The sequence below is a fragment of the Pyricularia oryzae genome, chromosome 1 (genome assembly GCF_000002495.2).
Source record: "Pyricularia oryzae 70-15 chromosome 1, whole genome shotgun sequence".
Taxonomy (NCBI): domain Eukaryota; kingdom Fungi; phylum Ascomycota; class Sordariomycetes; order Magnaporthales; family Pyriculariaceae; genus Pyricularia; species Pyricularia oryzae.
Genome location: NC_017844.1, coordinates 1,766,745 through 1,788,446, shown reverse-complemented (window position 1 = coordinate 1,788,446; position 21,702 = coordinate 1,766,745). Strand labels below are relative to the sequence as shown.

The following is a 21,702-nucleotide window of genomic DNA, read 5'->3' as shown; positions in this document are numbered from 1 at the left end:
TTGCTGCCTATCTTTCCTTGTCTAGTGTGTTTTTTTTTTTTTTTTTTTTTTTTTTTGCTTGCTGGCTATAAGCCTCAGGGATACACACTGATCGGCCGCTCTTAGTCGCCAAAACTTTCACCCCCTAGGAAAAGCTTTCCCTCATGTTCCCATCGCACAATTCCGTCTATACCCCTGCTACAACCCTGGAAAAGCCTCCAATATTGCTCCATCTACCTTTATTATCGTGCTTGTTCGGATGTATCTCGGTAAATGGTCCAGGGACGCAGTCAAGTCGCTACCCAATCTTGGCTGCCATCATTACTTGCACAGGCTATATTTTGTATACAAGTTGACAAGTTATTGGCATCTAGAACCCCTATTTAAATACAGTCTCTATTAGTTAAGACTGGTTCTGGGTAGATGAGATGGAGTCAAACAAGGAGGGAAAAGCGCACCCAAAAGCCAACACAAACTCAGGCAGTTCACATCAAACCTGCAAAGGTTACACACATATGGTAGCGTCCAAATTGAATTAGTTATCCGCTATATACATTGACTAATCCCGAAAAGTACAAGATTGAATAAATACGTGGGGTATAGAGAAAAAGGACAAGGCTAAAACACGAATTAAAGTCCAGAGCTTTGAGGCACACTGATGGGAAAACAAGAAAAAAGACTCCAAGCGGATGCTGATGCTATCTCAAACCGTTCTCCTTTTCTTTTGCCTCATTGCGTCTTCTTAATCTTGAATGCTTTCAATTTTCTTATATCGTGCTCATCCTGTTGCATCGCTTGCTTTCGCCAAGAAACTCGAGAAAGTAAAAACAGATGGAGAATCCAAACTAAATGCCAGAAAAGGAGTTTAACTAAGAGTTGTGAAATTCGGCTGCATCCTTGACGATAGCAGCAGGGTATGCGAGACAGGAAGGAACTCAAGAAAATATGTAAACAGAAAGATAGTTACGGATATGAACATAAGTAGAAAAGGGTATCAATGTGACATGTGGGTGCGAGTTGGTCTAGACTAGTTGAACAGAGGTGTTTCATCTGTAAAACCGTGTGCTCCGAGCAAAATAACAAAGACGTTGGTCTAGGTATTGGTGTGGTCTGGTTGGAAACAAGGACAAGAAAAGAATTGAGACAAAGCAGACGTTGATGCGTTGCATGTGTTTTTGTGGTTTTGCTCTCTGCAAAATATCCGTGAGTGACTGCCAAGAGTCCTGAGCAGAAGAACATGGTTCTCTTCATTCCAGGCCATCCGAGATCTTTCTAATCTCATCATCTGACAGCGCACCCATCCAGAGACAGCGTTCGGTGATGCCCTCTATCGGCTGGAAAGTGTACAGCGAGCTTGCCTCGAGCAGTCGCAGCAGCGTCTTGATGATGCTGGCAGCGCATCTACAACGCTCAAAATTGACCAGCGGGGCGGTCGTAGGGCTGCTCGCTATCTCGCTGGGTCGCTGCGCGTTGAATAAGAGATCGTGCGTGTAGATGCCAACAAAAGGGATGCAGCCCGAGTTGGCACTCTCGACATCACCGCCTTCCATTTCGGACCGGAGGTTATAAAAGTTACGAGTCGGGCTGACGAGCGCCTCGAGTTGCTGAAGCGTCGTCAGGTCGCTGGCCGGCACCATGGCCCAAGTGCGCTGCAGCTTCGACACCTCGGGACTCGTGAGGGCGATGGCAATCTGCGACATGGTGGCAAAGTTGCGATATCGTCGACAGTGCGCAGCGATGTGGATGAACTTGATTAGGCACCTCGCGCGCTCCTCGAGGTCCTGCGTGAGCACTATCTCAGACACGCACCACTTAACCATGATGTTGAACCGTGCAATAACAACCTCGACGCCGCGTGCGTCTGTATTGCGCAGAAAATCGACCCAGGACCGAGCGTCGCTGTTGTCAGCCTTTTTCCAGCGCATATCGATTAGTTCCTTCCAGTCGATTTCGTTGAGCGCGTCCTTCTCAATCAGAGTAAACTGCTGCGCCAATATCTGCGAGTCAAACGCAAGGATAAAAGGAAGATGCACCGAGAACCTTGAGTTTTGTTGCGCAGCATCCTCAGCATCTACCTGATCTGACTGGTCCGAGGGCTGCCTCTTGTGTACGGCCAAAGTTGGGGTGATCTCCGGGGAGAGCGGCAGAGTCTTTCGAGCCTCATGTTTGTCAAATTGACCGCGGTTTGCTGTCGCTGGTGACATTTGCAGTGCTTGCACCAGTGTCATGGGCGGTGATGGTGGGTGGCTTTTGAGTGGGTGGATGTTTGCCATGTCACGGTTTGAGAGGTTAGAGATTGGCTCGCTTATTGGCTCGCTCAACGGGTTGACAGGCAACACCGAGGTCACTGTGTCGCTTCGCTTCCTGCCAAGCACGTCTTCGACCTCATCCGAGTCGCCAGCCAGATCTATAGACATCTCCGAGGACAGCTCGCTTTCAGAGTCATCGTCACTGTCACCCTCGTCAAACAGAAATGACCGGGCCTCGACTTGGCCCTTGGTTGGCGAAGAACGAGGGATAGTATCTCCAGGCTGAATCCGTTTCAGGCTGTTCGTCTTCTCGACAAGGTCGTATGAAACTTCTCGATCGCTAGTCACTCTAGGCGTCGGAAGGTCCTCTTCTTCGAAGATTGACCGGTTTGTCCACTCATCATCCTTGATCTCGGCCAGCTGGGAGTCTTCGACTAGACCCCGCTCTAAGATGGGAGTGGACGACAAGGAATCATCAGAACTTCCCGACAAGAAAGACATCGTGCTATACAGTTCCCGGCGGGGGGTTTGGGCAACAGGTAGAAAGCTGGAGGAGAGATTGTCGGCTAGTACACGCGTACCATCTTCCTCTGTATCGTGGTCAACAAGCTGAGACAGGTGCGTGTCGTCTCCAACATGCTTGTGACGGTGGTCCTCCTTCTTCTCCTGAGTCTCATGCTCTTCTTCGCCGCCACCACGCAATTTCAAAGACCAATTGCCTAGGAGCTTCGTCTTGGGCCTTTTCGGTTCCATGGAAAGCTTGAATGCTTTCTTTTCGTACTTGCCCTCCAGCTTCGCAAGAGCAGATTCAACACCGCCATTGTCATTTGGATCATCGGGGATTTGTGCTAGTTTGTGGGCTTCAGCCTCAAAAGACGGTCGCATCACAGGTGTAGACGAGTATGTGCTGAAAATCGAGGCAGGTTTCTTGGCGGGCTTTTGCGTCATGTCACCCAACGAGAAACCGGCTGTTCTCTCCTGTGAGTAATCATCCGACATTACATCCACGACATCCACAAACCCTTCGTTATTCTCCTGGGCTGGGCTACGTATGAAAGAGCTGTGAACAGACTCTGTAAAGGTCGTCAAAGACCCTACCGACCGTGACCTACGTAGTTGGTGCTGGTCAAGTTGGCCGACGTTGGTAATACCACGCAAATCACCCCCAGGACGCCTTCTAAGCACGCGCATTGGCTGTGGCAGAGGCGTTATAGGAACTGTATCATCCACAGACTGCTCGGAAAAGGTGGTGGCGTCGAAACTCGCGATGGTGGGTTGAGGGGCCATGCCACTTGTGAAAGAGGCATGGCGTGGCCTCCCAAACGACTGCATAGATCTATATGACCTGCTTGATGGTTGACGGAAGTGACCGCGAACGCCGCTGAGCGAGGGTCGACGCACTGATTGCCGCACATAGTCGTTTGATGGCCTGGTGGTGTCCATGGATGGCCGCGTTGAATCTTCCGAGGGGCGAGATTGAAGGTTGGAGATGCCGACAGCCACGCTACCATGAGGAGGCAGAGTTTCTTCCGAGTAGGATTGACGCATAAGCGTGTGTCGAAGAATGTATGAGTCTTGGCGGGGCGTTCCAAGACTGTGCCCCGGTGGCGTGTTTGGTGGTGAAGGATCTGCTGCAGAAGCGAAGGAATCCGCAAAAGCCTCAACCGACGGGTTCACCATGGGCAAAGCAGCCGAGAGCAGGGCGCCAGTCATAAGTGGTGCTTCAGCTGGTAGCGCTGGTACTGTGTCATCGACAATTAAAATAGACTTGCTCCCACTGGTAATGGCCTGGTCGCTAATGGGACGAAGGAAGGCTTCTTCAAGTCCTCCATCTACCGGGATGTCCACATCAAGAGTTGGACGATCGTCATCCTGGCAGTCTTTCTCCTTTATGCCACTGGTTATTTTTGGGATCGCGTTGCCCATGTTAGCAGCATCGATGGCAGCATCTTCGCGCACGGCCTTCTTAAAGTCCTCGGCCACCTCGGCTCCGAGGAGGTCGATGCGCACTGGAGGTCTGACACCATTCTGATTTGGCCGAGCCTGCGGTACGATTGCAGTGCCAGGGAGCCTGTTGGTAGTGGCACCGCGGGGCCCAAGAGGAGAAATGTTCAAGAAGCTTCCTTGCGTTGGCGATAAGGCCTGGCCTTTGGTGCCGATAGCCCGTCGGACGCTGCTCAGCAGCTTGCGCATTCCCTGGCCAGACATGGCCGATGGAGATGTCTTCTCCTTTTGTGTATCCGCCGGATAGGGTTGGAAGACGGTAGTCTGTCGCGAGACCTCGCCGGAACCAGGAGTAGGAATTTCGACAAATGCTTGTCCAGGTGGAAACATAGCTCCTCTGACGAGGCTTCCCACATACGGATAAGCCATCATAATCTCAGTACTCTTGTAGGTTACTTTCTCTCCCGCGTTCGGCGAGTGATCCCTTAGCGAATCAGTCAAGCTGCCATTGCGCTTATGCTGGGGAGAGTGAGGCCTGACGCGCTTCCCCGAAAGTGCCTTGGGTGTGCTGGCCTTCCGAACCAGTGTGCTTGATAGGGTACTTGGGTCGACAGGGTGAGCTGCAAGGAATTGGCCGGCCCCTGGTTGCATGGAAAGAAGGTTCTTGGTGGGGAATGAACAGGACATTGCATCTATACTGCTCACACTGAGGGAGGAAGGCTGAGGCCTCTTGTGGCTGACAGTTAGAGTGTCGGGCTGCAGAGGAGTTGCCGGTCTACCCTCGCGGATGACGGCGTCCATGTGGGCGGTGCGTGGCACATTGGTCTGTAAACTCATGTCTCCGGCTGTAAAGTGTAGGGAGGGAGAGATGCAGTCAACAGGCCCAAGCTGAGGCGGTTCGTCTCCTACATTTTGAGTCCAGAAGACCGGGGTTAGATCAGCGTTGCGATGTCCAGCGATCCCACCAGGTATAATCGGCGCTTCTGCGCCCAGAGATGAGTCGAACTGAGGGCTGTCCCAATATTGTGCGCACACCCTACGCCAACACTTCTTGAGTTCGCCCAAGATCTTAACCTGCACTTTGCTCCCCGGCTGATCTTGACAAAGCTCGCTGACAAAGTCATTGGTCAACTCACAGAACATGGTACGAAGCTGATAGTCGATGACAAAATCGTCCATGAAGTAGTTGAGGATCCAATGTCGGAGAGCAACAAAGGTTCGCACGCGAACCACCATACCGGTCTCATCCTCCCTAGCGAGGGCCCATCTGAGCCGGGCTACCAGCATTTTGAGCAGATCATAAGGCTCGAGAAAGGAGCGGAACGTGAGAAAGAAGTCGGAGAGCAGCTCGTAGTCCAGGAAGCTCGGAGATGTAATCTCGGCGACCAGGCGAGGTGGTGACGCTGCAGTTACGGTCCCTGTGTGCGGGGAGTAGCGAACAATCGACCGATCATCGCAAGCTGGTTTGAAAGTCAGATCGTCGAACATGCGAGGCTCGATGACAACAAAAGTAGAGATATAGGTTGCTCGACGCAGCGGCAAACCGCCCATGGGAATAATGGGAGGACTGCCAGTTGGGGGATGGGACAGAAATGCTCGCGGTATGCTTGGTATGCTGATAGGACTCGGCTTCTTGCCCCGTACCGACTCAACTATACTGCGTGGCGTTCGACCTGCAATGGAAGTAGAGTCGGATCGTATTTCGGTAGGTGCACCGTAAGAGGAGCCGCGGATGTCTGCCCCACCCATATGGGTAAATCGAGGAGTTCCGAGCTTCCAGTTTGGAATAGACACATCCAGAACCGGGACAAACCCAGGAGGATCCCTATCCTCGACTGATTTTGGCCTTTGATCATCCTTTGGCTGTGTGATTACAATTTTGAGACCGTCGGCTTCGGACTCGGGTGATGCGCCTGGGAGGTCAGGGACAGTTGAGTCGGAAACTGCCCGCCGATGACGTCCCCGCCTGGCTGCGAGCAATGTTCTCCTAGTCGCGGACGTCGACGGTGTTGGCGGGAGTGTCCATTGGCTGCTGAGTATCTGGGACAGTTTTGATTCGGCCTTGGTGATATCGGAATCATTTTTAATTTTCACAGTTTTGTCCGTTGATGGAGCGGAGGGTTTCGACTGGGCCGTCGTCGGCGGTGTTGAAGGGAATACAAAATTCGGCTGCGGATACCTTTGGTGTGCAGGCCGTATCGTAGGCCTAACAAAAACAGATTGATAGGAATGTCCCGGTTAGGATGTTTCTGCGCTTCCCTTGCTCATCGTCAAACTGACACGCCCCCTCGCATCTCGAAGAGAAGAAACCACATACCTTAGGTAAATGCGTCCATTGTTGCCCACGTTGGCAACGGCAAACTGTCTACCCTCTCGACCTGCCGAAGCTCCGTCCGGCGCAATGTCCGTCTTTTCCTTTATGCTCCCCTTTCTCTTCCGCATATCTCCCCGGTTTTCGTCCTGGCTCTTTCTTTCCGTGACCGGCAGAAGCGAGCGAGGCATCTGATTTGAAGACAAACGCGGCTTCATCCTGTGGCTTCCTCCGGAACCCTTGTCTCCTGTATTATCACGACCTAACCTTGGCGCGGCTTTCTTCGTCCTCATGGCTGTCGTTATTTCATTAGTCGTTGTGTCGTCCCGCCTCTTTGGCGGCGAGAGGGAGCCCGTCCCCAAGTAATCCCGCGAGCCATGCTGCTGTAACAGGTCCGAGAGACCGCCGGCGGCAGGGCTGAGTGGTGCAGCATATTCGCTGGCCATCTCTTCACGGCTACCACGCCCGGTGGCGGGGAGCCAAACGTCGTCGTGGGTGGCGGCAATCGAGTTGCCCGACCTCGGTTGGTCGTTCGCTAATGCCTATTGCATGAGGGCAAATTTTAAACGGCTGATCAAAGCCGTGAGCGGTTGAAATATCGTCGGCCAGTGGTTCGAGGGGTTCGGCGATTCTCTTCAGGAAGCAAGCGTGAATGCACTTGAGGCAGAGAAGGTGGTAGTTTGGGGGGCTTCAGCAATCAAAAACAAGACGCTGTTGCCTTATTGCTTTTCAAGTTCGCTCTGTTTTCCTATTACGGGAGGAGACACCAGTGAGCGGATGGGCACGGATGCGAAGGAGGAAAAAGAGAAGAAGAAAAACAGAGAAAGTAAAGACGAAGACACAGAAAAAAAGGTCAAGGGATAGGAAGGAACTTGAGGGGTCGTTCAGTTCACAGTTGTTTGCTGTGATCCCGTACCTTACGGTGTCCTTGAAGCGTCGTCTTGAATGTTGCTCCGTGCTCTGTGCTCTGGTGCCGCAGGCTGCTCGAGATGCTGGTGCACGCGCGCGCGCAAACACGGCCAGTCCAGTGTTGGTTGGGATGATGCGAGGCACAGCACCAAAGTGGCCCAGCACAGAACACGTTCGGGGTGAGCGATGCTCCAATCGCGAGACGGTCTCTACTCTCTAGTGCAAAACTGATAGGAGGGCCTAAAAGTCCAGGACAAAGCAAAAGTAGTGAGCGGGCGCAGGTTCCACCCGGTAGTTTTAGGTGATGTATCGGAATCGCGTGGGATTGGACTTTTGGTGATGAAAATTAAAATCGAAACCCAATTAGCCTGCGGGGATCGACAAAAGACAAACGAACGACTTGACAACCTCTGGAGCTGTCAGGCTGTATAAGCTCAAATGATTCACCAGCCAGTCGTCGCCTGGGTTCTGGGTTTTCGATTCAGGTAGGGTAGGGCATAGCACCTGAGAATCGAGGGGACTGGGTTGGGCTACCGAACGATGAAATGTTGGTTGGGACGGACGAGATTCAAAATAGGGTACAGTAGATGGGACGGAAACATTTGCTGAACGAACGCATATGGACTCGAACCTGGATGGATGGACTCGCTAGCTACGTACTGTACCGTACATGGATGGGGCCTTGACTTGAGCTTGAGGCCTGGGCCTCCCAGTATTACAGGGGTGTACAATGGATCGGGCCAGGTGAGGAGTACTGTTCCACCGGCTCTGTGATAGAGGTAGGTAGGTAGGTAGGTAAGGTACCTAGGTAGGTAATAACATTGCGCAGTGTGTACCGCGTGACATGCATGCAAACTGATGATTACCTGCTGTTCCAGGTACCGATCCCCCCACCCACCCAGCACGCATGCCCCGCCAGAGTCCAATAGCTCAGTAGTAGGTCCCCCAGTATGGATTTGCGACATATAAACTTACAAGTAAAAAAGCGAATGTGGATCATGAACTATTGATTCTGTCTTTCAGAGTAAATAACCAGGTACATAACTCATATGCCTCGCCTGAGGTGGTGTAGATTTTTTACTTTAGACTTTAGGGTCCTCGAGGCTCTGTGCTCGGCCATTCGAGATATGCGACCAACACCAAACGGAGGGAGGTAGAAAAAAGAGAAGAAGAAAAAAAAGAAGAAAAAGCAAGCGGTTCGAAATATCCTTGGCTAGGTACATCTTTCTTGCTATCCATTTGAGTTTTGATAGACCAAAAGTACTAACCCCAAACTCCCAGCCCCGGTACGCATTAATTGGTATGGTTTAATTCCTTGGCTGGCCCTGTCCAGATCTTGATTCAAGTCTTATGTTTTCCCAGACAATCTGTACCTCCCTCATGACGTGTTGGTTTTGTTAACCACACGTTAGCATTTTATTTCTTTGGTTTCGGGGCTGACATTACCACCAGTTTGGATTCCATGTGGTTGGAAGGTGGTAATAGGAGAGGAGCCGAAAATGGAGATTGAGGGGCTAATTGATGATCACTTTGTCATTGAGCGGACCACAGCGGGTACATCCCAATTCTTACGCAGGTCACGTACTTTTCCCACGATCCCTGCAAAGCGAAAATGTCCCATCTGTCTGGGCCAAGGACATTGGAAGGGGATCATTCGGATTTTGAAAAAAGAAGTTCCTTGAAATCAGCAGATGCGGTGCTTCTTTTGTTCTTCATGTGAAACATACAACGGTGCGAAACACCTCTGCACATTCAGCTCATAATTTTTTTTCTTTCTGTTTGAATGAATTGTATTTGCTGGGGGGGGGGGGGGGGGGCGGGCAAGCATGAACCAATTCATTCGATCGTGCATTGGTCAATCAAAAACAGATGGGAAAAACGGTGCGCACGGGGCTCTCCATGCAAAGCACAAACTCGTAGCTCATTTTAGCGTGCGCTAGGTTCGTCCCAAGTAATGGATCGCAGTCGATTTTGTGCCTGTGGATAACACTGTCTCCACAACTCGTTGAGGTTGGTTGGAGGCGGGAGGAGAAACTGACGCCGGTACCAGAAAATCGTTCCGTTCCAGTCACAAAACAAACACCTGTCACCGAAATGTACCATTGCAGTGGAGGTAACGCCGGCATTAGGATATACTACTGTATAAGGACTAAGTAACATTGAAAGAGATTCGAGTTTCAAAATGGCAACTAGGTCGTTGTGTCTCATCGAAGGCCACTCCAATGTGGGAGATGTGATCTATCAGGGATCCTTTTTTTTTTTTTTTTTTTCGCACCAAAATCACTAGTGACTGGGCCCTTCAACAGCACCTACCAGTTATAGGTGTCTTCTCATCAGCCATGTCACAACACATCGCCTTCCACTCAAAACACAGGGAGGGAAATTGCAAATTGCTCTTTTTTAACGGTCAATTGCCCCAGGTTCTCGTCAATGCAAGCCACCCGACCCAACATGTGCAACTCGAGCAGTGTTGGTCCCTGGTCTGTTATGTGCATTGGTCATGTACGACGTTAAATGGCACTACTCATGTACCTTAGGTAAGGTACAGTACTTAATTGTACCACCGACCCTTGAGGCCCGATGGATCGGGGATCTCGGAACAAAGCCAGCCCCAAACTGAACTTTGACACAGAACATTTCTTTTTTGCTTCCATGCCGAAGAGACAGTAGCGTGCTTCACATCGTCCGCCCTTGTCCCTCACTAAGCGAGTAGCTGCCCGAGCCATCTCTAGCTCGCGTGCATCTCGCGTGGGACATTGGTTCTCTGACATTTACCGTGGTTATTATTAACTTTCAGCGTTATTAAAACATGGCCAAGCACTTACCCGAGATGGAGGGAGATAGATGGTAGGTCCCAGATGGTCGGCCAGTCAGGGGCAGATTTGAGGCATCCAACATTGTTTCCGCACCGATGTTATTCCTTAAAAATAAAAATAACAAAATTCATGACACAAACAACGAAACGGACACTACGAATGTTTGCCCATCGAGCTGCACTAAGAAAAAGGGATGATGTAAAATAGCAAAAGATCAGCTCCCCCCTGCTCGAGGGTGCGGGAGATGTGCACCGGCAACACCCAAACGGTAAAATGTGCAGATGGGATGTGTCTCGCTTGTTTTGACTGTTGCTGCTGCGACGGCTGGACTGATTTACATGGAGTATATGCCTGGTTCACCAGGTTGTTGGAAAAGCCAAATCGTCATATGGATGATCAGGACCGTTGTTTGTTGCCATGCAACCTGGGAAGTGCATCACCCACCCACTATTCCCGATATGGTTCTCGATTCTTTTATTTTTGCTGCAGAACAAAAAATCAGGCTGAGCTCGTGTTGACGAGGGGAAAAAAAGAAAAAAAAAGAAAAGAGAGGAAAAGAAAAAAAAAGTGAGCAAGCCTCAATGAATCCATTCCTCCCCTCATCACGTACAACGTACAATGAACCCATCCCAAGGATGAACCATTCATTGTTGTTCCTTGAGATATTTCTTGTTGCTCTATGTTACGAAGCACTTCTCATTCTTCGGCCTTACTTTCATGCGCCGTAGCCTTAACGAAATTAATACCTACGAAGTATAAACCCTTCTGGTTGATCCAAGACCCGCCATGGACCAAAAAAGTTCATTCATTGTCTCCATCTGCCACGCAGCTCAGCGACAAACAGATGGCACTAAACCACGTCCGATAATGGTAAGATCTATGGTCAAAAACGTCCACAATACTAGTATTTGTTTGATCTAGAGTACCTTACTTTGATGGACTCCAGTTACACCCAGCGAACTCCACTGCCGAGGACGAGTGTCTTTCCCTCCGTGGAATTTCCCCACTTTGTCGTCGCCTTGCAGGATGCATGCAATTGTTACACTGTATACCGTATGCATGAAAAGCACACCGCTGGATGTGCGCTAAAACCTTATTATTTTGTGCGCAGTGACCGTTGACTATCTGCCGCTTGCAGGGTCTGGCTCACTAAAGACGAGACCGGGTCATTCCATGATTCAACCTAATTTTCCAAGTTGGGTTGCTAAAGAGCTTTTCAGCTGCGTCGTACTGAATGAATACTTGCTATACCTGCCTACCCACTGAAAGAATTGCTACCTAGCTAGGTGTTATCCACTTTGATCAGGGTCATATCGCAACGGCTAGTCACCGTTGTTCTCACTGGATCCCGCGCAGGGTTAGGGCCAGTAATAGACATTGGATGATTGGATGGTCTTTGCTGCGAGGCGGTAACTGTTTTTGGTGAGGGGACCTCCCCTCCCAATAATTTGTTTTCTAGGCTTTGGGGAATCCCCCACGTTACAACGGTGGTATACTAGCAAAACTCTCCCCTTTTCTGTCCCACTTGAACAAATGAATACGGCCTTGTGTTTGTAAATGATCGCAGGTGAGTACGAATTCACTACGAAGTGACTACCGCGTACGGATAGGATCGCGGCTGGTAGCTTCTTTTGCCCCTCCTGGTAGCGACATCAAACGAGACGTCAGAAACTACCACGGTGATCTTTGCAGCCCTGACCTTTCATATTACTCCGGACCTAGTCGGTCGGGCTCAATAAATCGGCCGGCGCGGCTCCGAAGCGGATTTCGTCGCCGCTGATTTTGTGCGTTTCTGTAGCAATGCAAGGACGTTTTCAGGGAAGAGAGATGGAATCACAAGCGCAGAAATGCCCAAACCCGCCGATATTTTTGTCATAAGTGCCTGAAAAAAAAAGTGGTTGCTATCGGCAAACAATAGTACTGTCGGGTCTTGCACCTCGAGAAGATAGGATGGTAATATGACCATCCCAACATCAAGAAAGCTTGAATTTGCTATCGGCTCCGAGACACGGAACGTTCTGGAGAATAACCGAACCATGTCCAAGCCTGGCTGAACTGGCTATTTCGCGAACTACACGATGGCCTATATCAGTGGTAGCTCAATTGCATAAGTAGGTACTAAAGGAGATAAACAAGCAAGTCTACATATGTACTATCATGGCAGCCATCAACAGTCCTTCACTCGTGCAAACATGACATTCAAATGCGACTGACTATACGTCAGCTTGATTCTTCACAACGCTACAAGCCGCCCCGTGTATCATTTACCCAAGAACACTAGACTAGATATCTTAATTCTTCATTTATCCCTGTACATCATGACGTGCTCAATATTGCGGCGTGTTGTTGTTGATTGCCTTTGCCACCTCCTCCGAGAACCAGTCGACAGGGTCTGGCGCCTTGCGAGCCGTCGATGCCAGAGTCAGCACCGTCTTGACGCCCACGTTGACCTTGTCCGTCCCCGTGATGTTTCCAATCGTGTTGACGATCACGTTCAAATCCTGCGATTCGAACATGGCGGACTCTCCCAATACCCGGGACAGCTCCTGAAGGTTCTTGATGGCCGGGATCGCGATCTCGGCGTTGAATGCCTTCATCATGTCGAGCTGCTGCAGGACCGACCGAACAGAGGTCGTGGCCAAAATGAGCAGGCGGTGACCCTAGGGAAACTGTTAGCACATGTATGAAAGATGAAATTCACACGAAGGATATTTCAAAATGGGTATTGAATAGAAAATAAGAAAAAAAGAAAAAACACACCTTCGGAGGCAACGCCTTCATGAGCGTTCTCAAAACTTGAACCATCATGTTGCTCATCCTGGGACCGATAGGGTTCCACTCAATCATTTCCTCAATGTCATCCAGAATGAGCAAGCTCAGCGGCGACTTGTAAGCGTCAGTGAACACCTTGTGGATCATGTCCTTCTTGCCGACCTCATCGCGGCACCCGACAAGCATCTCTGCCGTGATCGTCTTGACGAATGGGAAGCCGGATTGGATGGCGATGTGGGCGGCCATGGCCGTCTTGCCGCTGCCTTCAGGCCCGTGGAGTAGCACCGACAAAAGGTTCAGCTGCTCAAGGTCGCGGACAGCGTCGACGTTGATCATTCCGTCACGCAGGATGCTGTCGATGGCGGGCGAGAAGTGGATGATGCCGTGTCGAATAACCGCACCCAGCTTGTCCTCGTCCATACCAAACGCCGGCTTGACCTCACCCAGCGCGTGCAAGAAGTCATCACGGTTGACCTTCATCTCGGCCACATTGTCAGATACACCTGCCATGGTGCCGACCTTGGTGTGGCGGTTAAAGGCGAAAGATGTGGCCGCCTTAACCAAACCGCTGATTTCGGCACCCGAGAAGTTCTTGGTCATGGCAGCCAGCTCTCGTAGGTCTACATCAGATTCGATGACGTTGTTCTTAACCATCTTGGTTGTATGAATCTGCAGAATCTTCTCACGACCGGGCTCATCTGGCAAGCTAATTTCGACCTGCACTTCCAAACGTCCGGGACGGAGCAGTGCATCATCAATCATATCCTTACGGTTGGTCATACCGATGAGCAAGATATTGTTGAGCTGGTTGACACCATCCAGCTTAGAGAGCAGCTGGTTGACCACACTGTCGCCAACACCCGTACCACCTCCGGAACCCGATCCACGCTGCTTACAAACAGCATCCAGCTCGTCGAAGATGATAATGTGCAGTCCACTTTCGTCGCCCTTCTCTGCGTACTCCTTCTCAGCATCCGCAAACATCTTACGGATGTTCTCTTCCGACTGACCCACGTACTTGTTTAGCACCTCAGGTCCGTTGATAATCTTGGGCTCCCTGGCATTGAGCATCTTGCCGATCTGCCTGGCAATCAAGGTTTTTCCTGTACCAGGAGGGCCAAACAGGAGGATACCTTTGACGTGCTGGATTCCGAGCTTTTCAATGAGCTCGGGCGGGAAGATACGCGAGGCAAAGGCACGCCGGAAAATGGTTGCAAACTCGTTATCAAGACCACCAATACCCATGTCTTCGAACTTGAAGTCTGGCGAAACGATGGCGTTCGAAGCAGCCTTGCGGCTCGAAGCCTTGAGTTTGATGCTCGTCTTCGGATCCTTGAAGAAGGTCACACCAGTCTGGTTGGTCAAGACACCTCGTTTGTTCGGATCCGAGCTCGTCATGGCGGCGTCGCCCGCCGGCTTCTCCGACATGCTGAGGTCCACGAGCGTAACGGTCTTGATTTGGATAGCCAGCGGTATGCTCCTCACGTCCATCAGGATCCGCTGGCCGGGAGCAAACATCTGGTTGGCAAAGGTCGATACCATCATGCGTTGTAGCTCATCCTGATCGTATGCCTCCTCCGCGAACTTGGCCTTGGATGCGAAGCCGACCTCGACGTCGATGGCGCCAAGGTACGGTGTGCCGCCCCCAAGTGGATCGTACAGCTCGCCCTCAAGCTCGTCCATCAGGCCGACCTGCAGCCATGTGCGTTGCGGATCCGAAAGGCTGATGCATCCAGGTGGGAAGCCTGGTGTTGGGCGGGCCATGACAACGTAGTCGCCACGCAGTTGGGGCCCGGTGAGACGGATGTAGTGGTCGCCATCGCGAGAGCTTGGGAAGTCGCTGGGAGAAACGGCGCAACTGTTGATCGCGGAAAGAGGGCAAGTCAGTTACAAAGAACTTTATCAACAGTTACAGGAAGTGAGACGACTGCTCTTGTGCTTCATACATGTTTGTGAAGATGTAGTTCATCTGCAGTGTCTTGTCCTCTACCTTGGCAAGCCGCAGACGCACCCGGCGTCCCGACGGAGCACCGTAGTTGTCGGCCGGAGGCGGGTTTCCGTAGCCGGAAGGCTGTCTAGGTTGTTGTGATGGCGGGGGTGCATAGTTGCCGCCACCATATCCGCCCTGCGGGCTGTCGTATCGGCCTGGAGGAGGTGCGCCTCCGCCAGGAGGTCGTTGTACCTGCCGGCCGGGGAGGCCGCCGCTGCTTCCTCGTGGGCCCTGCCCAAACAAGTTATTCCGCATATCCATCGTTGTGTTGTGTTGCTTTTGATGACGTGGCTGTCAAGGTGTCGGCGTATCGATTTGAAACAGGACCTCGAATGTGGCCGTCGGTTGGGAGGTAAGGTAAGCTAGGAGGTACCTAGTTACTTCAGGTAGCTCGCCACTTGTGAAGCTTGGCGTCGGTGAGAAGGGTCTATTCTAGTTCTAACTAAAATGTGTCTGAACAGACAGAGGTAGAACAGAAAACTCTAGAGCTCGCACGCAAGCTGTTAAATAAAGGAAATGATTGTAAGCCGTCTGGAATCTTTGATGCAATGTCGCTTTTTCCCCATTGTGAGGCATGTTTCGAGATGCTCACCCAGACTGCCTGAGGTCAGTGCAGTGGCGGGAGCCCCACTGCAGATCGCTCTGCGTGGCCTCAACTCCGCATTCAGACCCTAACCCGCAATCCGGCATTGGTTGCCGTTCCATAGCTCCAAGAGAATAGCAAGAATAGTTACTGTAGGAGATATGCCTCGCATGGAAAGATCTCGGGCAAAATGAATAAAGTACCTGGTTACGTACATAGGTTGGTACTCCAGCTCACGAGTCTGCCCGCTTCTCGGATTTTAAGACTTTGATCTAGTCAAGGTTATCATCATGCCCAGTAACAATGAATGCAACCTAGGTCGGAGATCGAGAAAGATCTGATTTTGGCGTGAAGCAGCAATAAGTGCGTGATGGCTCTCGACTAATCAAAGCCTTCAAATCCATCATCACCCCCGTCTTTACTCGCTAATGCCGCTGCTTCCTGATTCCTCCTCCTAACCTCGGCAATCATGTCCTCCAGTCTCTTCTGCTCCGCCTTTTCCTCGTCGGTCATCTTGGACACTTTAACAGCCTCCCTCTTGCGCTGCTTCCTTTCCCTGCGTTCTGTCCTGGTATCTTCTTGTCCTTGCCTTCCACTCCAGGCCTCGTTATTTTTCCTCTTGGCGGCGAGCGCAGCAGCCTTGGCGCTGAGTACGCCGTTTTTCCTGTCCTCCTCTGCCTGAGCCAACTCCTCCTGCCGCTTCTTCTCCTTGGCCTTGTCCTTGAACGGAATGCTTTCGATATCTATACCGTGACCCAGACTACGGTCTATACCGGAACCCTTAAGCTCAGGCATCTTTGGCAATGTCACTAGGCCCCATCCTTGAGCCGTATCGAGCCAGTCAACGTCGGTGATTCTGAATATACTTGTGGCCTTGTGCTCAATATAACTCCTGGCCCATGACACAAACGCCCTTTGAGATAGTTGAAACACTTCTCTATCCGCGGTCGCTTGTTTTCGGACCTGGGCAGCAAACAATTTTACTTCTTCATCTGAAACCTTGATTTCCGGGTTGGTAAGCGGCGTGATGGGTGTCTTGCGAACCTCCAAGAAACCGACGTAGTCCTGCTCGCGGCCAGGAAGAAGCAGGGCCACCGCGAGGCCCCTACGTCCTGCTCGCCCTGCTCGACCAGCTCTGTGCACGAATGTCTTGGGATCTGACGGTGGGTCAAACTGAAAGACAACATCGACTTGTGGAATATCGAGACCTCGTGCGGCGACGTCTGTTTACTTTTTCAGCTGTGCAATTTTATTGTGAATCGAATCTAGGAAGACGTACCTGTAGTGAGGAGGATCGATGGACTCGAGGACCCCACAAATCGGTCAAAGCATTTTTCCCTCACTTGAGGTTCTTGCTTTCCATGCAAAGGAATTAATGAAACGTCCTTGGGAAGTAGTGATGCGATGACAGCATGAAAATATCTGTATAGTGTCAGCAGGTCACTTTGTTGTAATGTGGTGTATTGGAGTGCCATACTTTACAGCAAAACATGACGACACGAATATTATTGTTCTCAACGGTGTCGGCTCTACCTTTCTGAGGAACTGAATTAACGCCGGCCATTTCTGACTGGCAGGTACTGAGAGATATGACATTTGCAGGCTTGCGGGTGTCTTCCTGTCTTCGATAACACCGCCATCCGTAAGCCGCTTGACAGTGACGGCAATGCGCTGCGGATTTCGCAACCCGGCACGCACAAGCTCGCCGACGGCATCCGAGACGCTCGCACTGAACAGCCCGGTTCTCCTCTGCTTAGGCAAGAAGCCCAAGATGCGTTGCAGCTCTTTCTGGAATCCTTGGTCGAGCAGGCGATCAGCCTCGTCGAGGACCAGAACCTCAAAGGACGACTGTGGAGTGTGCACATATGGAGAAGAAAGAAGCTCGGACAGTCTGCCGGGAGTGCCAACCAGGATGTTTGGACTAAGGCGGAGGAAAGTTGACAAGTCTTGTGCAACCTTTACCGTGCCCCCGACAAGCAGCTGTGGGATCAGTACTGGAACTATTGTGTCAGGCCTTTTCTCATCTCCCTTGAGGAATGACGAGAATTCAGCTGAAGGTGCATGGAAGGATATCAATGATGATAGAACGCTGTGAATCTGAGTCGCCAGTTCTCGTGTAGGAGAGACAATGATGGCGCCCACATGATGTCGTTTGAGGACATCGTCTCGCCGAAGAATTTTGTCAATGATGGGGACTGTAGAGATTGTGTAAGTACATGTCCCTGCCTTTGGTGGTTCATGAGTTTTGTTAATCTAGTCACTCACTGAGATAAGCCAAGGTCTTGCCGCTGCCCGTCACAGCCTGGTGTATTTTTGTCAGTAAAATCCAAATCGATCATTGTAGTATTGATTTGCTCCTGGGCATCCAAACTAACCTCGACCACTACGTCCTTGTTGCCTCGAAATAGTGGTAATGTTGCGGCTTGTACTGGTGTGAGCTCATTGAATCCCATCGACGCCACTGCTTCTAGGATGAAGTCGGCCAAGGGCGGCGTGAGCGCATCCCATGACCGAGAAAACTTCTGAGGTGCCTTTTCTGGCGCCATTGTGTGAGACAACCGAGCATGTAGTCAGGCCTTCGGATAAGATTCGGAGTTATAATGATAATGGCAAAAACTACGTTGCAAGCGCAATTAATACCAAAAATTCACATCATAATTTAGCTCACGACGCGACGCCCATAGACCCCCTGAGCCTTAAGGTAGTCAAGAAAAAAAAAGTCCGTTCTTCTTCTTATCGATAAGATCGAGCATCCATCGACTCCAGTCTACCCCACTTCTATTTACTTACCTCTCCCGAGCAACCAAGGTAGGGAGGGACCTTCTGTTTGAGCTGAAGACGAGTCTGGGCGACGCGCCAACAATGATGTCAGCTCTGTTACTGCCTGCAGGCGCCACAGGCGAAATGTTGCCAGCCCGCTTCATTCATTTATGCCAAGTTTGGCCATGGAATTCTTGTCCAGTCTCGCAAAGAGCATCGTCATTTGAACTCTTTTTTGGGTCCAGTGGAATGTCTTGATTTTGTATAGTCAAAGCGTCAACCAAAGGACTTTGAAGGCGTGCGTGACCCTTGTCAGCCCTCCCGGCTTGGGTCGGTCACATGCCGTGATCCGAAGGCTTTTTTGGTGCTGGTTGCAGAGTCGCAGAGTGCACGTCCTCCCGCTTATTCCGGGGACTCGGAAAGGTCACTGTGTTTTTTTTTTTTTATGTCTTTTCCTTCTTTATGCTGGGTCCCTTACCAATCTTGTTCATCAATCCCCTGGAATAATTGACGATAACCAGATAATTTTTTTCTCGTCACGAGCACCTATTTGACAGAGTGGCACACGAGCAAGAGTTTTGGTCTTTTTTATTTTTTATATTTTTTATAATCTTCTGGCATTATTTTTTTGTTGCTCATGGTTAAACAGTAAGCTCAGCCTAAGGTATTGGTCACCGCAACCTAAAGCGGCATCAACCATAAACTTGTTGGCTTTACCGCGCTAGGTCTTTTAACTAGCCTTGGCTTATCATTTGAAAGCCACACTATCCATCGCTCCCTTTTCTTCGTCGCTGCCATCTGTCGACCGAACGATGCAGAGGAGGCCAGCCGCCCTCCGCAACACCCCAGACGACTTTCATGCTGCACCATCCCGTCGCACAAACGCAAGCCATCCTCCGTCACCAACAAGCCGTGTTTGACGCAACCGCCACATCCCCTCGCGCTTCGAGGAAAGACAAATATCTCGCGGCCGAAGCGTCCACCTGGCCGCTTACACTCTTCCAACGAGCCCGTGCTTTAGCGGGTCTCATTGCGCTACCCCCGCTCCCGCCCTTTGCCCTCGACGTCATCGACGGCGAGACCACCGGAGCCATGCCGTCGACGCGCAGGTTACCGACCACTCGCGTCATATCGCCGAGCCCTACGCCCTCCGAAATAGATGCGCAATCGCCTTCTGCGACTTCAACGTCGCAAGACACATCATACTTTGCGCCCGTCACGAGGTCCGCAGCTCGTAAGCGGTTAGCTACGCCGCAACCGGTGGAGGAGCATATCAACGAGGATGAAGAAGAGAACAACCCGGATCTTCGGCGGGCTCGAACAAGAAGTCGCAGTCCGATGGACCACCAGCGTATCAAACCTTTGAGCTCAACCAGCACCTCAAACTCGAAATCAAAGACGAGCAGCGGCAGCAAACAGGCGTCGACGGTAAATGGTCAAATCAATGGCAATGGCAAATCAGTTGAACCCAATGGCCATCTCAAGCCCGCAGCCGCCATGTCAACGTGGGACACCTGGCGTGAGACATGGAGCCGCAGCCCGAGCCCTTTGGGTCTGATTCCTATTCATCGTCATTGGCGAACTTTTGTTCACAAGCACGAAGTACCGCGCAAGCTTCTGCATGTCTCCATCGGCTTCCTAGTCGTATGGCTCTACCTGTCTGGGACGCAGGCATCATCGGTAACGCCGTGGTTGATGGCCCTTTTGGTCCCCATCACAGCTGTCGACCTGCTGCGCCATCACCATTCTGGCTTCAACAGGTTGTACGTCAAGGTCCTCGGCGCATTGATGCGTGAGTCCGAGTTCGCGGGCTACAATGGTGTCATTTTCTACCTTTTGGGCGCCTGGACAGTGCTTTACTTCTTCCCCAAGGACGTTGGTGTGGTGGGTACTTTGCTGCTGAGCTGGTGTGACACGGCAGCGTCCACATTTGGCCGACTGTACGGCGCCTACACCCCGCGAATCCGCCGCGGCAAGTCTCTTGCTGGGTCCACAGCTGCTTTCATCGTCGGTGTGGCCACGGCCGGTGCGTTTTGGGGTTGGCTGAGGCCGACATATGGCCCATTCCAGGGCGACGACGCCTTCATGTTCACCGGGTCGCTGGCGCTTCCGCAGGCTGTTTGCGAGGCCGTTGGTGTGTCGCGCGAGGCAGCTACCATTACAGGACCGCTAGCCCTTGGCGTCATGAGTTTGTGGTCTGGGTTCGTAGCCTCCGCTAGTGAGGTTGTGGATGTTTTTGGATGGGATGACAACCTTACCATTCCAGTCTTGTCAGGTGCTTTCATTTGGGGCTTTTTGAAGGTATTTGGGTGAATTCGGGAATTAAGCAACCACGAGCTATGGCGTAACCTAGTTGCTTTGTCGCGTTGATGCCATGCCTCAACTTCGACACATGGATACCTTTTCCTTGTGCTACGCCGGGGCTCATGAGCTCAGGAAACACCAACTCCACTGCACACACCCCCGGCATCTCTGTCTGAATTAAGAGACTACGAGTTACAAACACGCCAAAGTGCATCGCGATAGACGTGTCTAGGCTGGGTTAGGGGCTCAAGCTTTTGCCGCTCCCCAGCCGGCCTATGGCAGCTGCATTAGAGCTTCAGCGACATGGCAGGAAATTTCTTCAGATTACCATAATCTCATTTCTTGTGAGTTTATAAGGCTGGCGAGCGTTCAATTCCCTCAATGTTCGAGTCAGAGGAACAACTGGTCCGTTGTCCTTGGTCTTTGGTTTTCCAGGACCTGCAAAACTTTATTTATACCTCTTTGTATCTATGCGATCTGTTTTTCTCTTATCCGACATTTTGTCATGGGCATATTTTTTGGGCTACGATTGCTTATACCACAGGTTGCATCTTTCATTGGGATTTTGCAATGACCTTGCATGATTGAATATTGGAGTCCTGGGGTATGACGTTGTTGGAAACTCTTCCCTGTATAACACGGGCGTTGCAGGCTTTTAGTTGTCATTTTTCTTTTTTTACTATCTCATGAAGAAGCTTAGTGATTGGTTGACAGTTGTTTAAATATGGATGCACCACATTTTCTTGTATTTGGTATACAGCAGGTTAGGAGTTGGGCAAAGGGATACCATGGCTGGATGAGTGAGATAAGGACTTTTACATAGCAGACGATACTTCACTATAAATCATCTCTATATGGTATCTAATTCAAAGGGAAGTCTTGTGAAACTTCACATGGTATCATCATCTTATTTACAGGTCAAATTTACTCTATATACTTTGTTAATATTGTACATTTACCAGGGAGCTCTTTTGCCAATATCACTTTCTGTCCGCCTACGATTGATGCATGCGCTTTGGTACTCCAGTTCATCACCCTGGACTTACTTCAACGAGTAGTTCCGAATAGTCTTTCCCAAAACTTGG

General features: G+C 50.9%; 5 protein-coding genes across 5 annotated transcripts; 1 reads left to right on the top strand and 4 right to left on the bottom strand.

Moving 5' to 3' along the window:
• Nucleotides 1–484: 484 nt before the first annotated feature.
• MGG_02419 (guanine nucleotide exchange factor LTE1) lies at nt 485–7,997 on the bottom strand. The gene is made up of 3 exons (XM_003709158.1): nt 7,400–7,997; nt 6,490–7,231; nt 485–6,378 (listed from the first exon to the last, which is right to left on the bottom strand). The coding sequence occupies exons 2-3, from the start codon at nt 6,927–6,929 to the stop codon at nt 1,227–1,229; spliced, it is 5,592 nt and encodes a 1,863-aa protein (XP_003709206.1). The 5' UTR covers nt 6,930–7,231; nt 7,400–7,997; the 3' UTR covers nt 485–1,226.
• A 1,756-nt stretch (nt 7,998–9,753) lies between these two features.
• Nucleotides 9,754–10,556, bottom strand: MGG_16124 (uncharacterized protein). Its single transcript, XM_003709157.1, has 2 exons — nt 10,218–10,556; nt 9,754–10,156 (listed from the first exon to the last, which is right to left on the bottom strand). Exons 1-2 carry the CDS (start codon nt 10,288–10,290, stop codon nt 9,903–9,905), a joined length of 327 nt encoding a protein of 108 aa, XP_003709205.1. The 5' UTR covers nt 10,291–10,556; the 3' UTR covers nt 9,754–9,902.
• Nucleotides 10,557–12,248: 1,692 nt separating this feature from the next.
• Nucleotides 12,249–15,543, bottom strand: MGG_02418 (vesicular-fusion protein SEC18). Its single transcript, XM_003709156.1, has 3 exons — nt 14,927–15,543; nt 12,969–14,838; nt 12,249–12,868 (listed from the first exon to the last, which is right to left on the bottom strand). The coding sequence occupies exons 1-3, from the start codon at nt 15,229–15,231 to the stop codon at nt 12,536–12,538; spliced, it is 2,508 nt and encodes an 835-aa protein (XP_003709204.1). The 5' UTR covers nt 15,232–15,543; the 3' UTR covers nt 12,249–12,535.
• A 103-nt stretch (nt 15,544–15,646) lies between these two features.
• On the bottom strand, nt 15,647–18,241 carry MGG_02417 (ATP-dependent rRNA helicase spb-4). Its single transcript, XM_003709155.1, has 5 exons — nt 17,929–18,241; nt 17,819–17,855; nt 17,031–17,748; nt 16,833–16,975; nt 15,647–16,776 (listed from the first exon to the last, which is right to left on the bottom strand). The coding sequence occupies exons 1-5, from the start codon at nt 18,097–18,099 to the stop codon at nt 15,935–15,937; spliced, it is 1,911 nt and encodes a 636-aa protein (XP_003709203.1). The 5' UTR covers nt 18,100–18,241; the 3' UTR covers nt 15,647–15,934.
• A 277-nt stretch (nt 18,242–18,518) lies between these two features.
• MGG_02416 (phosphatidate cytidylyltransferase) lies at nt 18,519–21,545 on the top strand. The gene has a single exon (XM_003709154.1). The coding sequence runs from the start codon at nt 19,172–19,174 to the stop codon at nt 20,624–20,626; it is 1,455 nt and encodes a 484-aa protein (XP_003709202.1). The 5' UTR covers nt 18,519–19,171; the 3' UTR covers nt 20,627–21,545.
• The last annotated feature ends 157 nt before the right edge of the window (nt 21,546–21,702 follow it).

Bases quoted from the DNA above. Each gene is read 5' to 3' on its own strand.
- MGG_02416 (XM_003709154.1), top strand. From the start codon at position 19,172: ATGCTGCACCATCCCGTCGCACAAACGCAAGCCATCCTCCGTCACCAA.
- MGG_16124 (XM_003709157.1), bottom strand. From the start codon at position 10,290: ATGTTGGATGCCTCAAATCTGCCCCTGACTGGCCGACCATCTGGGACC. The intron at 10,157-10,217 runs GTAAGTGCTTGG...GGTAAATGTCAG, and splicing joins TCTATCTCCCTCCATCTCGG to AGAACCAATGTCCCACGCGA.
- MGG_02417 (XM_003709155.1), bottom strand. From the start codon at position 18,099: ATGGCGCCAGAAAAGGCACCTCAGAAGTTTTCTCGGTCATGGGATGCG. The intron at 17,749-17,818 runs GTGAGTGACTAG...CAATCTCTACAG, and splicing joins CAAGACCTTGGCTTATCTCA to TCCCCATCATTGACAAAATT. The intron at 16,976-17,030 runs GTATGGCACTCC...GACACTATACAG, and splicing joins TCGTCATGTTTTGCTGTAAA to ATATTTTCATGCTGTCATCG.
- MGG_02418 (XM_003709156.1), bottom strand. From the start codon at position 15,231: ATGGATATGCGGAATAACTTGTTTGGGCAGGGCCCACGAGGAAGCAGC. The intron at 14,839-14,926 runs GTATGAAGCACA...CGCGATCAACAG, and splicing joins AACTACATCTTCACAAACAT to TTGCGCCGTTTCTCCCAGCG. The intron at 12,869-12,968 runs GTGTGTTTTTTC...CAGTTTCCCTAG, and splicing joins TGAAGGCGTTGCCTCCGAAG to GGTCACCGCCTGCTCATTTT.
- MGG_02419 (XM_003709158.1), bottom strand. From the start codon at position 6,929: ATGGCCAGCGAATATGCTGCACCACTCAGCCCTGCCGCCGGCGGTCTC. The intron at 6,379-6,489 runs GTATGTGGTTTC...TGTTTTTGTTAG, and splicing joins AATGGACGCATTTACCTAAG to GCCTACGATACGGCCTGCAC.